At 41.8% G+C, this 14,442-nt stretch overlaps 1 protein-coding gene across 8 annotated transcripts in view; it reads left to right on the top strand.

Annotated features, from left to right (window-relative positions):
• TJP1 (tight junction protein 1) overlaps positions 1-14,442 on the top strand; it is a 250,808-nt gene that overhangs the window by 199,793 nt on the left and 36,573 nt on the right. For all 8 annotated transcript variants that reach the window (XM_029064657.2, XM_029064656.2, XM_029064651.2 and 5 more), the window contains 4 exons: positions 7,647-7,789; positions 11,403-11,508; positions 11,908-12,058; positions 13,196-13,304. In XM_029064657.2, the coding sequence (XP_028920490.1) occupies positions 7,647-7,789; positions 11,403-11,508; positions 11,908-12,058; positions 13,196-13,304 (509 nt within the window). The remainder of the gene's footprint in view (positions 1-7,646; positions 7,790-11,402; positions 11,509-11,907; positions 12,059-13,195; positions 13,305-14,442) is intronic.

The raw sequence follows: 14,442 nt of genomic DNA, 5'->3' as shown, positions 1-14,442 counted from the left end.
AATGATCCATGCAAGCGAGTGGAGTGTGGACTGGAGGTGGGGAGGCAGGAAGGTCAGTAAGGAGGCTGGTGTGGTTGTCTGGGTGGGATGTGTTAAGTGCTTGGATCGGTGTGGTAGCTGTTTGGGTGCAGAGGAAAAAGTGGATCCTAAATAGGTTGAGAAGGTAGAACCAACAGACTGAATATGTGGGTTGAATGAGGGTTGAGTTGAGGATAAAGCCAAGTTTACAGGCCCGAGATACGGGGAGAGTGGTGATGCTAATGATAATGGAAAATCTGGAGGAAGACAGGGTTTGAGTGGGAAGGTCAATCAATAAGTGATATTTATTGAAGACTTACTGTGTGCAGAGCACTCTACTAAATGCTTGGGGGAGCACAATACATCAGAACTGGTAAACACATACCCCACCCTCATTGAGCTTACAGTTTAGAGGAGATGATTTGGAGTTGTTTGTTTTTGCAAGTAGACCTCCTTTAAAAAGGCAGGGGTGGGTATTTCTTTTAAGCAGATGAGGTAGCTTGAAGGTTAGCAAACTGATACGATGTTTATAAATCTCAGAAGTTTTCCAAAAAAGACACTCTTGTAGCTTAATCTGTGGTGAAGTAGATGGAGCTCTGAAACTTGATCTTAGACACTTTCCTTTCCTTTCAGCGACAGGAAAGCCATTTCATTTATCACGACTGAAATACGCAAGGTTGAAAATTTTACATGCATATGTGTAAAATTTAAATTAAAATGAGGACTATTTGTCTCCTTAGGCATTTGGGAAACCATAAGTGGTCAGGAAGGTTAAGACATCAAAGACTCTTGAGGATTTTTTTTATGGGAATCTTTAGCGAAATAAAGGTGGGCAAAGTCTACTAGCAGAAAGGAGGGCATGTAAGCTTTCCAGGTTGAGTAGTGTTGAGGAAATGAGTTTAATTTTGGTTTAATGTTTGTTTTAGGATTTTGATGTGTTCCCATTCTATACATAAAGGATTTTTAGCTTGTTACACGCTGTTCCTCATTTCTTAAACAGTTTTAGTAAATTATGTATAGACATCTTCCACCTTACCCCTGAGTGCCTCCTCTTTGTCCAGTATAAATTCAGAAGTAATTAGATCTTCTCTCAGGTTCAGGTACCGTGGAGCTTGAGGAGTTCGGAAGGGCTTTTGGAACTCAGATTTGTTTGTTACCCACATAACTCTGTAGCACAACCTGCAGTCTCTCTCTTTTTTTTTCTTATCTTTCTTCAGCTGTTACTTACCTACCCACTCTCCTTATGCTCTTTTGCTGGTCCGCATTACGGGCACAACCCCGTTCTCAGCAAGCTGAAGTTCTCAGCACACTTTTTGATGGTGGAGGGAGTATTCATTCATTCAGTAGTATTTATTGAGCGCTTACTATGTGCAGAGCACTGTACTAAGCGCTTGGAATGTACAATTCGGCAACAGATAGAGACAATCTCTCCCAACAACGGGCTCACAGTCTAAACGGGGGAGACAGACAATAAAACAAAACAAGTAGTCTGGCGTCAATATCATCAAGATAAGTAGAATCAGAGATATATACATATCATTAACAAAATAAACAGAGTAATAATATATGCAGATATGCACAAGTGCTGTGGGGAGGGGAAGGGGGAAGAGCAGAGGGAGCGAGAAGGGGGAATGGGGAGGGGAGGAGGAGCAGAGGGAAAGGGAGGGCTCAGTCTGGGAAGGCCTCCTGGAGTAGGTGAGATCTCAGTAGGGCTTTGAAGAGGGGAAGAGAGTTAGTTTGGTGGATGTGAGGAGGGAGGGCATTCCAGGTCAGCGGTAGGACGTGGGCCAGGGATCGATGGCGGGACAGGTGCGAACGAGGGATGGTGAGGAGGTTAGCGGCAGAGGAACGGAGTGTAGGGGTGGCAATAGAAGGAGAGAAGGGAGGTGAGGTAGGAGGGGGCAAGGTGATGGAGAGCTTTGAAGCCAAGAATGAGGAGTTTCTGTTTCATGCCAAGGTTGATAGGCAACCACTGGAGGTTTCTGAGGAGGGGAGTGACATGCCCAGAGCGTTTCTGTAGAAAGTACAGAAAGTAAGGGGTGGGGATGGGGGAGACAGAAAGGAAGGGGTAAAGGGGGAAAGTTTAGAGTGGGGATGGCCACGCCTTGTGAACCCAAGAGCTTCAAACCCGAAACATGATAAATCAATCGATGGTATCTATTGATCGCTTACTGTGTGCAGAGCACTGTACTAAGTGCTTGGAAGAGTACAGTATAACGGACACATTCCCTGCCCATAGCAAGTTTACAGTCTAGAGGATAGGGCTGTAATGGGGATTGAGACTGAGCCCCATGTGGGACAGGGACTGTATCCAACTCGATTTGCTTGTATCCAATCCCAGAGCTTAGTTCAGTGCCTGACAAATAATAAGCACTTAACAGATTTCGTCATCATCATCATCATCATCAGGGCTGAGAGTCTCTTTTCAAAAAAGATGGTGGGGGAATGTGTCCAGTCACATGACAAACTCCACACCCTGGGCTGTTTCGAGTCTGCAAGTGGAGGCCTGGGGTCTTGACTCAGGCCAGCAGGAAAAACACTGGCTTTCCTCACTGGACCCTCTTCCTTCCTACTTTTTAGTTTAGCAGCCTAGCCATCTCTGACAGTTTGACCAGCTCTCCCTCCTGAGCCAGCACACGGGTCCGTGAGGGATTTAATCCCTCCCACCAAGCCCAAAATGCCAGAACAGCAGCATGCTGCCATCTACCATCATGGTGAAAAGCAAGATGGAAAGTATCTGTTACATAGCTTTTGGCCACGAAATGCCCAGCTATTGAAGAAGAGTCACATGAGGCTTCAAGAGCCACAGTTTCGCCACCCTGTTTTAGTGTCAAAGCTTCCAATCTACCAGTCGATGGGGAACAATTAGTCCAAATGACGAGGGTGGCTTGGGGGAGGGCAGGGGTGGCTGGAAGGGCCTGGCATTGATGAATATTGATGAATAGAGAAGCAGCGTGACTTAATGGCAGGAGCATGAGCTTAGGAGTCAGAGGTCGAGGGTTCTAATTCAGGCTCCACCACTTATTGGCTGTGTGACTTTGGGCAAGTCACTTAAGTTCTCTGCCTCAGTTTCCTCATATGTAAAATGGGGATTAAGACTGAGCCCCATGGGGGACAACCTGATTACGTTGTATCTCCCCCAGAGCTTAGAACCGTGCTTGGTACAAAGTAAGCGCTTAACAAATACCATCATTATTATCAATATGTCGGGCCAATGAAAATTAAGAAGGGGACTTTTTTTAAAAAAAAAAAAAAATTTCCCTTTTTTTTTCCTTTCCCCCAAGTATGCTTTGATTTGGTTTCCAAATATTCAAATCATTTTATAGCTCAGAAATCCCCATTTTAAAATTTAAGCCTGGAAATTAAGAATAGAGGCGACATTAATATTTTGTAAGAGAAGATTATTTTAAAATGGGGTAATTAGTATATTGAAAAATGGTAATGTAAGTAAAAGCAATGCTGTCAGAATATGTTCAGATGATATAACACTTTCGACTCAGGGGACGGTATAGTTTTTATCACATTCCTGACAGATAATAGCATCAAATAATTAAACCATAATCTTTTTCAATAGAAAAGTTCTCAATATCCATAACATATTTCAGTTGTGGTTGTTTTAGAATCATCTACCTGGCCTAGGTCTGTCTTATAATTAAGTAAGCATAGGTGGCTGCCTTAAATTGTAAGCGAAAAGTTGAAGAATGGAAGTATAAAATTCTGGTGCATTACAAATCTAAGAATTCACATGGCACGTAGTTTAGAAATTTCACTTACTTTGACTTGGTCCTGTAACATGAAGACCTTTTTATTTGTTTAGACTTAGACCTCTATTGAAACGGGCACCAAAAAAAGGGAAAATAAAACAGTAACGGAGAGGGTTTGAATAGGGCTAAAATAGCTTAAAGACCATCGCATGTTTTTGTTATGCCCACACTACCAAACCAATTCTGGCCCCAGCAAACCTCTGTGGTAGGTGTTGTGTTTAGGCAAAGGAAGTGTGTGTAACAGCACATACCAGTGATCCCTGCCTCAGCCTGTCTACGGAACCGTGCAGTCAGCATCTTGCATGATAGGCTGCATTGCAGGCGTTTACAAGTTTCCTGTCCTTTTTATATTGCCTGAAAAATTCCCGCATTCAAAAGCCCTACTAGTAGAGATCCTGCTATATAAAACAAGGACTTAGGAGACTTGTTTTGTTTCTAATCTTATATAAGGTGCCTTATTTTCTTTCGGAATTTGAACTTGGGAACCGAAGTAGTCCCCATGTCGTGCAGACATACAATGTAAAAAAGCCAGCCATATAAAATTGGGCATTTGTACCCTTCTGTGACCTGCCCCTAAGAGGGGTAAAGCATTGAAGCATCTCCCTTCTAGGTAGGTCTTCTCTGAATTTCAGGACGCTATTACTGCCCACTCTTGGCCCTTCAGTGACCAGGCAGAAAATGATAGTTCCTACAGCCTTTCGTTTGCAAAAATCTGGCCTGTTTGGGGCTACTACTACTTTGTTTTAGGGCTGGCGTTCTTGGTTGGAAACAGTAAACTTCAAATTGTAGCATGCTGTTTCAAAGCCTGTGATTGATTGTTGAACTCGAGATTCATCTGTGTCCAACGTTTTCTATAACCCATTGGATGAGACTGATGCCCCGGAGAGTCTAACTTCTATGTTCACCTACGTCTTTCTTAGCAGCTCAGTGACTCATATGCTTCCTTTCCTTCTCCTTCTCCTTCTCCCCTGCCCTGCAAATTTATTCAGTCATATATTTTGAGTGCTGACTGTGTGCAAAGCACTGTAGTAAGCATTTGGGAGAGTACAGTATAACAAACTCATTCCTTACCCATAACGAGTTCACAGTCTAGAGCAAAATCTCTTCTGGAACTCCCCAGATAGGGTCCTAGTTCACTTTCATTCGAGGCTGGAGTAGTGTTAATGTTCAGCTGATGTGCTGAAAACTTATCAGTGTGAGTAAGTGATAAATACATTTACAAATTGTAAATAATTGTGGTATTTGTTAAATCAATTGAAGAATGCCATATGCAACTTTAAAAGAGGAAAGAGCATGGGACTGGAAGTCAGAACTTTCAGTTATGCCACTAGCCTACTGTGTGACTGTGGGCAAGTCACTTGTCTCTGGGCCTCAGGTTCCACTAATGTGGATAGCAATTTTTTTTAATGGTGTTTTTTAAGTGTTTAGTGGTGAAGCAGAGAGCAGTTAAGTGACTTGCCAGAGGCCACACAGCAGACAAGTAGTGGAGCCAGATTTAGAATCCATGACCTTCCATCGCCCAGGTCCATGCTCAATCCACTATGCCATTCTGCTCCTCTTACACAAGTAAGTCGATAAGTGGTAGAGCCACATAAAGAGTTGATATGACTCAGTTTGCTGGGAAATTAATTGGGGTAAGCTTTTTGGATGAGGAAGGTAGGACTTTGAATGCAGGGAAAGATATGGTGTGATGTGGGGAAGGAGGGAATTCCAAGCCGGGAAACAAGCGGGAGCCAGGCGACGGAGGCGTGAGAGTCGAGCTGGTTGGTTTGAGAGGAATAAAGGCAGCGAGTTAGGGAATAGGTAAAAAGAGAAGATGGGTAAGATTCCTTCTCTGTTAGAAGGGGATAAGGTAGATTGTGAGCCCTGTGTGAGACAGGAACTGTGACTGATCTTATAACTTTAGTATTTACCCAGGGCTCAGCAAAGAGTAAACAATCACTGCCATAAGTAGTATCATTATATTGGTGATCTTAATATGGTCATTTTATCCAAGTCCCAGGTGCAGTTTTTATCAATTAGCGTGGTACTAAATGAGTATAGTGCCTGATTTTTGCCTGATCAGCCCTGATGTGATGTGTCACATCATAAATTCCTTGCCTATAGCGAGCTCACAGACTAGAGATGGTTGGAATAAGTCGGAGAGCAGCGAGAGGAGACAATGAGCCCTGTAGAGACCAAGGGTAACGGGGCCGGCTCTGGCGTGGAACCTAATTGCATGTATGTCAATAGGAAATCAAATCCTGCCATACTGCCATGTTTTTGACGACAGGAATCCAGCTATATCATGGATTAGACTTCTGTTAAGGTTCCAGCTCGTCCTCCAGGTTTCTCTAGGCAACTCTTGTCACTTCAGAGTCTGGGGTCAGACACGATGAAGTTGGACCCCCATACCTAGAGCCCATTCTGGGTATTTGGACTCCTACTCTCTTATCGTTGCCCCAAACTCTTGCTTTTGTCAAAGAATATTGGCCAAGCCACAGTGTTAAGCACACCAGTGATGACCACTTGAAATTTTAATTGTGGAAAACTAAACTAGAGCGGTAGTGTTCGTGTTTTTAAATAAAATGCACCTCCTAAATCTGTGTATAGCATTTGGAGGATAATGGCTCCATCTTGTAGCTGAAAGAGGAATTGCTCTAAAAAACAGGATGATGATTTCTAGAAAGTTTCATGGGGAACACCATTTTTAAGGTCTGACGTGCTTTCCAATTGAAATGTTTTTGGACTTTTCTTTCCAAGTGACAGGTGAACATTAGAAAGGTGAGAATACAATTATGTACAATTTAGTAATGCCGATGGGCAAAAGAAACATTAACTGCTAATATTCTGCCTTGTGGGCTACCTGATTCTCTTAAATATGCAACAGTGGAAACGATAAATGAAGACCGGTGACATTACTTTGGTTCAAATAAGGGTATTTTGCTGTTCCTAGTTATCAAGATGACAGGTAGCTTCACCTAGTAATAATTCATAATTTAAACAGGATTATTTAGAAAAAGTTAGTGAAGCATTGATTTTGATATCTTCTGCACACAAATATGAAAAGCAAGGGAGCTAGTTATAGCAAGGAGACACAACAAAAAGAAAGTGAGTTTGTTTTGTTCCCAACTTGCAGTCAATCAGTAGCATTTATTGAGTACTTGCTGTGTGCCAAACACTGAATTTAGCATTTGGGAGAGTGGGGCAATAGTAAGGTATCTACCGTCTTTGTAGAAAGGCTAGATCCACAATCCCTATAATTCTCATGTAAGTCTAAATTACATATCTTTTTAGAAAATCCTTCACTTTCAATCGTTACATGATTAATGGAATTTTCTTCATATTTCAGATGGAATTTTAGTAGGATTTTTGTGCCAAGCGGCTGAAAGTATTGTTGTTGACTTTTATATTAGGCAAATTGTTTATGTGACTTTATAATTCATGGCTGATAATTTTGACCTTTAGAAATTTTGAAATAGTTCTATTTTGGTTAGCGCTAGAAGGTTGGTGCTTGATGTCGATTTTTAGTTTTCTTTCTAAATTATGGCTGTTTGCATAATTACAAGTTTTAGTCATGACCAGCTATTCATAACACTATGTATGCAATTAAAAAGAGTAATGTACAGATTTTGAATCGAAGATTGGGTAAATTAATAAGCATACAGGTTGTGAAAAATTATGTAGTCATTTTGTAATTGTAATAATTTTGTTCTTTGTCAAACTGTGACCAAGGGAGAAGACGATTCGTATTTCCCAAATTAATATAGATTATAAGCCCCATTTTTCAGTATTTAAGATTAGACTTCTTCCATGGGAATTACTGAAAATACAGCTTAACTAAACCATTTCCCTTTTTCTCCTCTATTTTAATAAAATCTGTAGTCTCCGGAGCAGAGAAGAGGAGAGAATCCCCAAGCCTGGGACTGTCTCTACACCTGTAAAAAATGTAGATGATCTCACTCTTTCAAAAACTGTGGAAGAAGCAGTAGTTGAAAGGAATGAAAAGCAAGCTCCATCACTTCCAGGTAAGGAAAGAAAAACCCCAAATGAAGCATTTCACATACATTTAGCCAAGATTATCTTACATATGGAATGATTGGAGGCATTTAAAGTACTCTACATAAAATTTAGATAAATCTTTTCCAACTTTGAAATTATTAGGGGTTAACAGCTTCAAGATGGCTCTAGTGTGGTGTACAAGTGGAGATCTGTTCTCACCCGCTCTTTCATTTCCTATTGATTCCAGGGCATCTCTGTGTAGATGTCCGGCCGGTACCTCAAATTCAGTTTATTCCAGATTGAACTTCCCATCTTTGCTCCCAGATCCTTTCCCATCACAATCGATAACCCCACTACCCTCATCTGTCAAGCCCCAAAATGTCATCATCTGTGATTTTTCTCTCTCTTTGCCCTCTCCACCCACATGCAGCCTGTTACCAAATTATGCCAGTTCTTCCTGCACAACATTTCCAGAATCTGCCCCCTTCTCTGTCCACACAGCCACCACTGTGGTCCAGACATTTGCTAGTTCCTGGCTTAATTACTGCATCAACGTCCCTCTCTCCTGTCTTCCCCCTCCCTAGTTCATACCTCACTCAGGCACCTGAGTCGATTCTTTAAAATGCGATTGTGCACACTTCTCAAATTTCCAATGGTGACCCATTCCCCTCACCCAGCTGAAACTCATGGCAGTTGGTTTTAGGCCACTCAGTCAACTTTCTCCCTCCTGTGACTTTGTCCACTCTCTTACCCCATTACATCCCAGTTTGTAACCTCTGTTCCTTTCAAGCTAAAACTCCTCATTGTGTTTCATGTTCTTGTATCTCCCACCGCCAACTTGTTGCTTATAGACCCACCCTCCTGCTTCAAGATCCCCCTTCTGACAGACCACTGCTCTCCCCATTTTGGAAGCCCTTCAGAAATCACATAGCTGCATGGAGACCTTCCTCAATTACTTTCTATCTCCCCACTTTATATTCCTCCTACAGTGCCTTCCACTCAAATTAGGTAGTTGGGTACATGACCATCCACATAATGCATATCCTTACATCTTTAGCCACACTTATTTTGTGCAATTTACTTTAGTATTTGTTTTCCCTGTTAGACTGTAAACTCTTTGAGGGTAGGAAACGTGTATTATTCAATCAGTCAATTATTGGTATTTATTGAGTGCTTTCTGGGAGCACCAAACTCAACACTTGGGAGAGTACAGTGCCATAAAGTAGGTAGACATATTCTCTGCCCATGAAGAGCTTATAGAGGACAGACATTAAGAGATGCTACAGGGAGAGGAAATAGCAAATTAAAGGGTGTATACACAAATGCTGTGAAGCTGGAGTTATTAATTTTTTATGGTATAAAGCCTTTAACTATGTGCCAGGCACTGTAGTGAGCACCGAGGTAGTTATGAGCTAATCAGGTTGGAAATAGTCCATGTCACACATGGGGCTCATGGTGTTAATCCCCATTTTCCAGATGAGGTAACTGAGGCCCAGAGAAGTGAAGTGACAAGGTCACTTGGCAGACACATGGCAGAAATTAGATTAGAATCCAGGTCCTCTTGACTCGTGGCCCACGCACTGCTTCACGGGTACACACCCAATTGCATAGGGGAAATGAGGGGTTAGAGTATTCTTTTCTCTCAAGCAGTTACCACAGTGATCTGCACACTGGTGCTCAATAAATACCATTGATTGAGCAGTGCCTCCCACCAAAAAGAACAAGTGTCGAGGTAGAATAATGATTTTCTTTTTAAGATAAAGTCAGCTAAAGAGCAAAAAATACTGACTCTGCCTTTAGTTGAAATAATTCTGCTCCTCCCTGCTTTTCTCTTTTACCTACCCCTTTTCTTTTTCTTCCTTCTCCCAAGTCTCATAATAACCACAACTGTGGTATTTGTTAAGTGCTTACATGCACCAAGTACTGTACTGAGCGCTGAAGTAGATAGAGGATAATAAGGTTGGACAGAATTCCTGTCCCAAATGGTGCTCTTAGTCGAAGTAGGAGGGAGAATAGGTATTGAATCCCCCTTTTACAGAGGGAGAAACGGAGGTACAGGGAAATTAAGTGACTTACCCAAGATTACGCAGCAGGCAAATGGAAGACCAGCGATTAGAACTCAGGCCCTCCAACTCCCAGGCGTGGGCTCTTTCCATTAGGCCATGCTGCTACCCATGCTTCTAAATCCACTCATGTTGACCTCTGCTTGTCTTGTCCCTTGTTTTTAAAAAAAAACTTTCCCTCATTTTCGTATGTTACCTGTTTCTCTCAACTCCTAAATGAGCTTCGACAACTAGTCTCTCCATGCCAGGCAGTGTTCTTTCCTGCCCATTTTCACTGACTCTGTAATCCAACATGAGACAATGTCAGTATGGACAGTTTCTACACGGCAAAGCAAGCTGGGAGAGAAACAACATGCCATGCAGACACTCAATCAGTTGTAATTTATTGAGTGCTTTTTGTGCGTATAGCACTTTACTGAGCATTTGGGCGAGTAATAATAGTTGTATTTGTTAAGCACTTACTATGTACAAAGCACTGTTCTAAGCACTGGGGGATACAAGGTGATCAGGTTGTCCCACGTGGGCTCACAGTTTTAATTTCCATTTTACAGATGAGGTAACTGAGGCACAGAGAAGTTAAGTGACTTGCCCAAAGTCACACAGCTGACAAGTGGCGGAGCCAGGATTAGAGCCCACGACCTCTGACTCCCAAGCCTGGGCTCTTTCCAGTGAGCCACGAGTACTATATAACAGTATAACAGAGTCAGTGGGCACATTCCCCACCCTGTTTTAGCCATGTTATGAGAAGGGAAGATCTCACTTAAATCAGTCACTGGTATTTATTGAGCTCTGACTGTGCAGAGCATTATACTAAGGATTTGGGAGAGTAGAATACAACTGAGTTGGTATAGGTGGTCTCTGCCCACAGAGAGGTTGCGCATTAGGAGAGACAGACATTAAAATAAAATACTGGTAGAGGAAATGATAGAATATAAAGACGTGTGCATTAGTGCTGTGGGCCTGAGGAGGAGTGAATAGGCAAGGGCCAAAAATAGACTCAAGTGCGGAGGTGACACAAAATGGAGGGCCTAGACCAGGAAGTGTGAGGACTTAGTAGGGGAAGGCCTCTTGGAGATGTGATTTTAGTAAGGCTCTGAGGATGGCATTTTGTTGTGAGCCTTTGCAAGAGCCATTAAGAAGACCATTTATCCCCTAATATCATTTATTGTATACATACTAGATTTTATTAAGCATGAAGATTTCCAGACCTCCAGTTGGTGAGGGAAAACTAACTGTACCAGTAGTCTAGGACTGAACATACGTGACACATTCATCCAGCCCCAATTTCCCATTACTTGACTCTTAAGATAAAGTTTGCAACAAACATTTCTACAAACACAACCCTCTCACTGGAGGTTTTTCTGTTTCTCGTGGCTTCAAAGGAGGCAAAATGGTCTAGTTGAGATTTAGGTAAACCCCCGCCAGTAAGGATGTTGATTGTTTTCAGGCTCTCGTGCTGTGCTTGCAAACTGGTGATTCAGTTCTGTTTTTATAGTTACTTCAGAGTAGTTCAGCAGGATTTGTGTTCCATCCCATGCCGAATGTTTCCTTCTCAATTTAACATTTGTTTCCTCAGAGCCAAAGCCAGTGTATGCTCAGGTTGGACAGCCGGACGTGGATTTACCTGTCAGCCCATCCGATGGCCCCCTGCCCAATTCTACTCATGAAGACGGCATGCTGCGGTAATGTCACTTTTTTTTTTCCCCCTAAATAAACATTTGTAGACATTCGGAATGAGAGTTTTTAAGGTCCCAGTGATAACACCGGAGACCATTTTCCCTCAGTAAACACCACTTAATGTTAATTGCATCTGGCTTGTCAGTGAAGAGAAGTAGCATGGCCTAGTGGCAAGAGCTTAGACCTGGGAATCAGAGGACCATGTCTAATTCCCACCTGTATATTCTTTCTCAGCACTTAACACAGTGCTCTACACACAGAAAGCACCTAATAATTACCATTGCTACTATCTCTTATTTCTGGTTTTAAATATGCAAAATAAAGACCATTTTTAAAAAAACTGATATTTATCCCTTGATATGTGATGATCTCCTGCTTTTTTTAAAAAAAATATCATTCAACAGACCAAGCATGAAACTGGTAAAATTTAGAAAAGGAGACAGTGTGGGCTTGCGACTGGCTGGCGGTAATGATGTAGGAATATTTGTCGCCGGAGTTCTGGAGGATAGTCCTGCAGCCAAAGAAGGCCTAGAAGAAGGAGACCAAATTCTCAGGGTAGGTCAATGTGTTTATGACCCAATTTATTTTGAAGAATGCTTTGGTCCTAAGTAAAGAGGCTTCAAGTAAATGTAAATTGTGCTGGCAGTGTAGTAAATTATAGTCAGCATTTGGACTAAAAAAACTCAATATTTAGCTAATCTACAAAAAGAAGATGAACATACTAATAGAAGAGATTGAGTTATGAATTCCTTGGTGGAGATTTTGCATCGTGCTGCTGCTTTTTACCTTGCTGTCTTTTTTTTCAGTTTTCCTGGTTTTCCTCCCAGCTTTCTCAGTACCCAAGCAAGGGATGAGATCAAGTCATATGAGCATCCCCTGGGTGTGGAACACTTTCCAAGACTCATGGCAGAAGTCGGTAGAACGAAAGGCATAATCAATCATTGATAGGGACACATGAGCTTGTTAAGAGAGAAAGGCTAAAATGTTTCTTAGTTGGTGTGTCTGCCCAGCACTAATGAAACAAGAGTTTTTCATCAGTTCTCCAATTTATTCGATCATTGCTGACCGCTGAACTGGACAAGTCAACCCAAAATTTGATCTTGCATTACTCTGGCTCATTCCTGTTCCTTAGCAATCCAGGGCCATTAATTTTCTTTCCCAAGAGAGCGTCAAGGTTTCCGCCTTGCTGAGAAATCCCCACGGTGAGTGTGTAGTGCTCGCCCATTAGTGATCTGACTGGAATCTTGAAGAACAAGGAACCCCATTAGTTTCAAGGAGTTCCTTTTTCTGTGGGGTTTATTGCACTTACCTTTTGCATCGTTCCAATAGATTCCTTTATCTGCTTTTTCCCAATACATTCACTTTTCCTGTTAGTGATCACTAGGATCGAAGAGCTATAGTTTCCCTTGGAGAAATTTTCTGTGTTATGTAGGGATATAATGTATAATATTTTGCTTAGGAGGGCACTCTTCTTCCAATTTATTTCCTTATTTGGAGCTTTTTAAATGAAAGACTTGCTTGAAGATAGCGAGTTGGATCTTATTAAGCATGTGCCATACAAAATCCAAATGGATTCAATATTTTCTTTTAACTGAAAAACATGTAGAACTTTTTTTGAACCCATTCTTTTAAAAAGAGGCCAATAATCTCAAGAGTCGTTATTCATATAGGTTTTTTGTTTGTGGCCACCAGGTAAACAATGTAGACTTCACTAATATCATCCGCGAAGAGGCTGTTCTTTTCCTTCTTGACCTTCCTAAAGGAGAGGAAGTAACAATCTTAGCCCAGAAGAAGAAGGATGGTAAGTGATGTTTCATTCAGTCGTATTTATTGAGGGCTTACTGTATGCAGAGCACTATATTGAGCACTTAATGTTTCCTTAAGCCCATCAGCAAGAAACTATAATTCGGTAAATCCAGACTTGTAAGTAGCAACTAATAGGGGGTTGGTTGACCACGCAGCTTCTCCGCCAGCTTGTAACTTCTCGAGGGCAGGCATTATGTGTACTAACTCTGTTTTGTGGTTGCAGATGTTTAGTACACTGCTCTTCCCAGAGTAAGCACTCAGTAAGTACTATTGATTGCTGCCATATAAATAACCCAAACTCTTCTGTAACATTTGAGGCTTCCCATTACGTGCCATCTTACTTAACTATTTTGTTTACTGAATGCTTTTTCTGTGTAGAGCACTGTACTAAGCTCTTGGGAGAATGCTCTCGACATAGTAAGCTCTCAATAAGTACCATTCAGTCAGTTGTATTTATTGAGCACTTACTGTGTGCAGAGCATTGTACTAAGCATTTGAAAGAGTAAAATACAACAATAAGCAGACACATTCCCTGCCCACAACAAGCTTGGTGTATGTAATGCTTACTGTGTGCTGAGCACTGAACCAAACTCTTGGGAGAGTACAGTGTGTCAGAGTTAATAGGCATGTTTCCTGCGCACGATGAGCTTACATCTAGAAGAGACTGCTCAGAAACTAGGTAGCGGGGGTCCGGGGGAGGAGAAGAAAGCATACACATACTATCTAGCATATATCCATATTCATCACCTCACCCTAACACATCCTGACTCTCTGCCCCTCCATTATCCTCTTCCATGTGGATACATTTCCACAGAGGCAGGAGTCAGAGTGAGAAAAGAATAGGAATAGAAGAAGTGTACTCCAAAGAGGATTTGAGGAGAAAAACCGACCAAGAGAAGGAAAACAAATGGACCGAGAGTGGGCAGAAGACTAATCTAGACAATTGGATCTTTCTGGTAGCTTTTCCTGACCGTAAGAGCTGTAATCTTGCAAAAAGAGTATCCAAATGTGTTATGTGTAGAATGGTTAGTGCTCCAAAAAATGATTACTTGGCCCCAATGTTAGTTCTCTTTTCTTCCAGTCCTACCTTAATATTCTTCTGTGCAAATTCAGCATTCCAGAATTATGAATGC

The sequence above is a fragment of the Ornithorhynchus anatinus genome, chromosome 5, assembly GCF_004115215.2.
Source record: "Ornithorhynchus anatinus isolate Pmale09 chromosome 5, mOrnAna1.pri.v4, whole genome shotgun sequence".
Classification (NCBI taxonomy): Eukaryota; Metazoa; Chordata; class Mammalia; order Monotremata; family Ornithorhynchidae; genus Ornithorhynchus; species Ornithorhynchus anatinus.
Note: the sequence above shows the minus strand (reverse complement) of the source record. Positions and strands in the feature narration are given on the sequence as shown.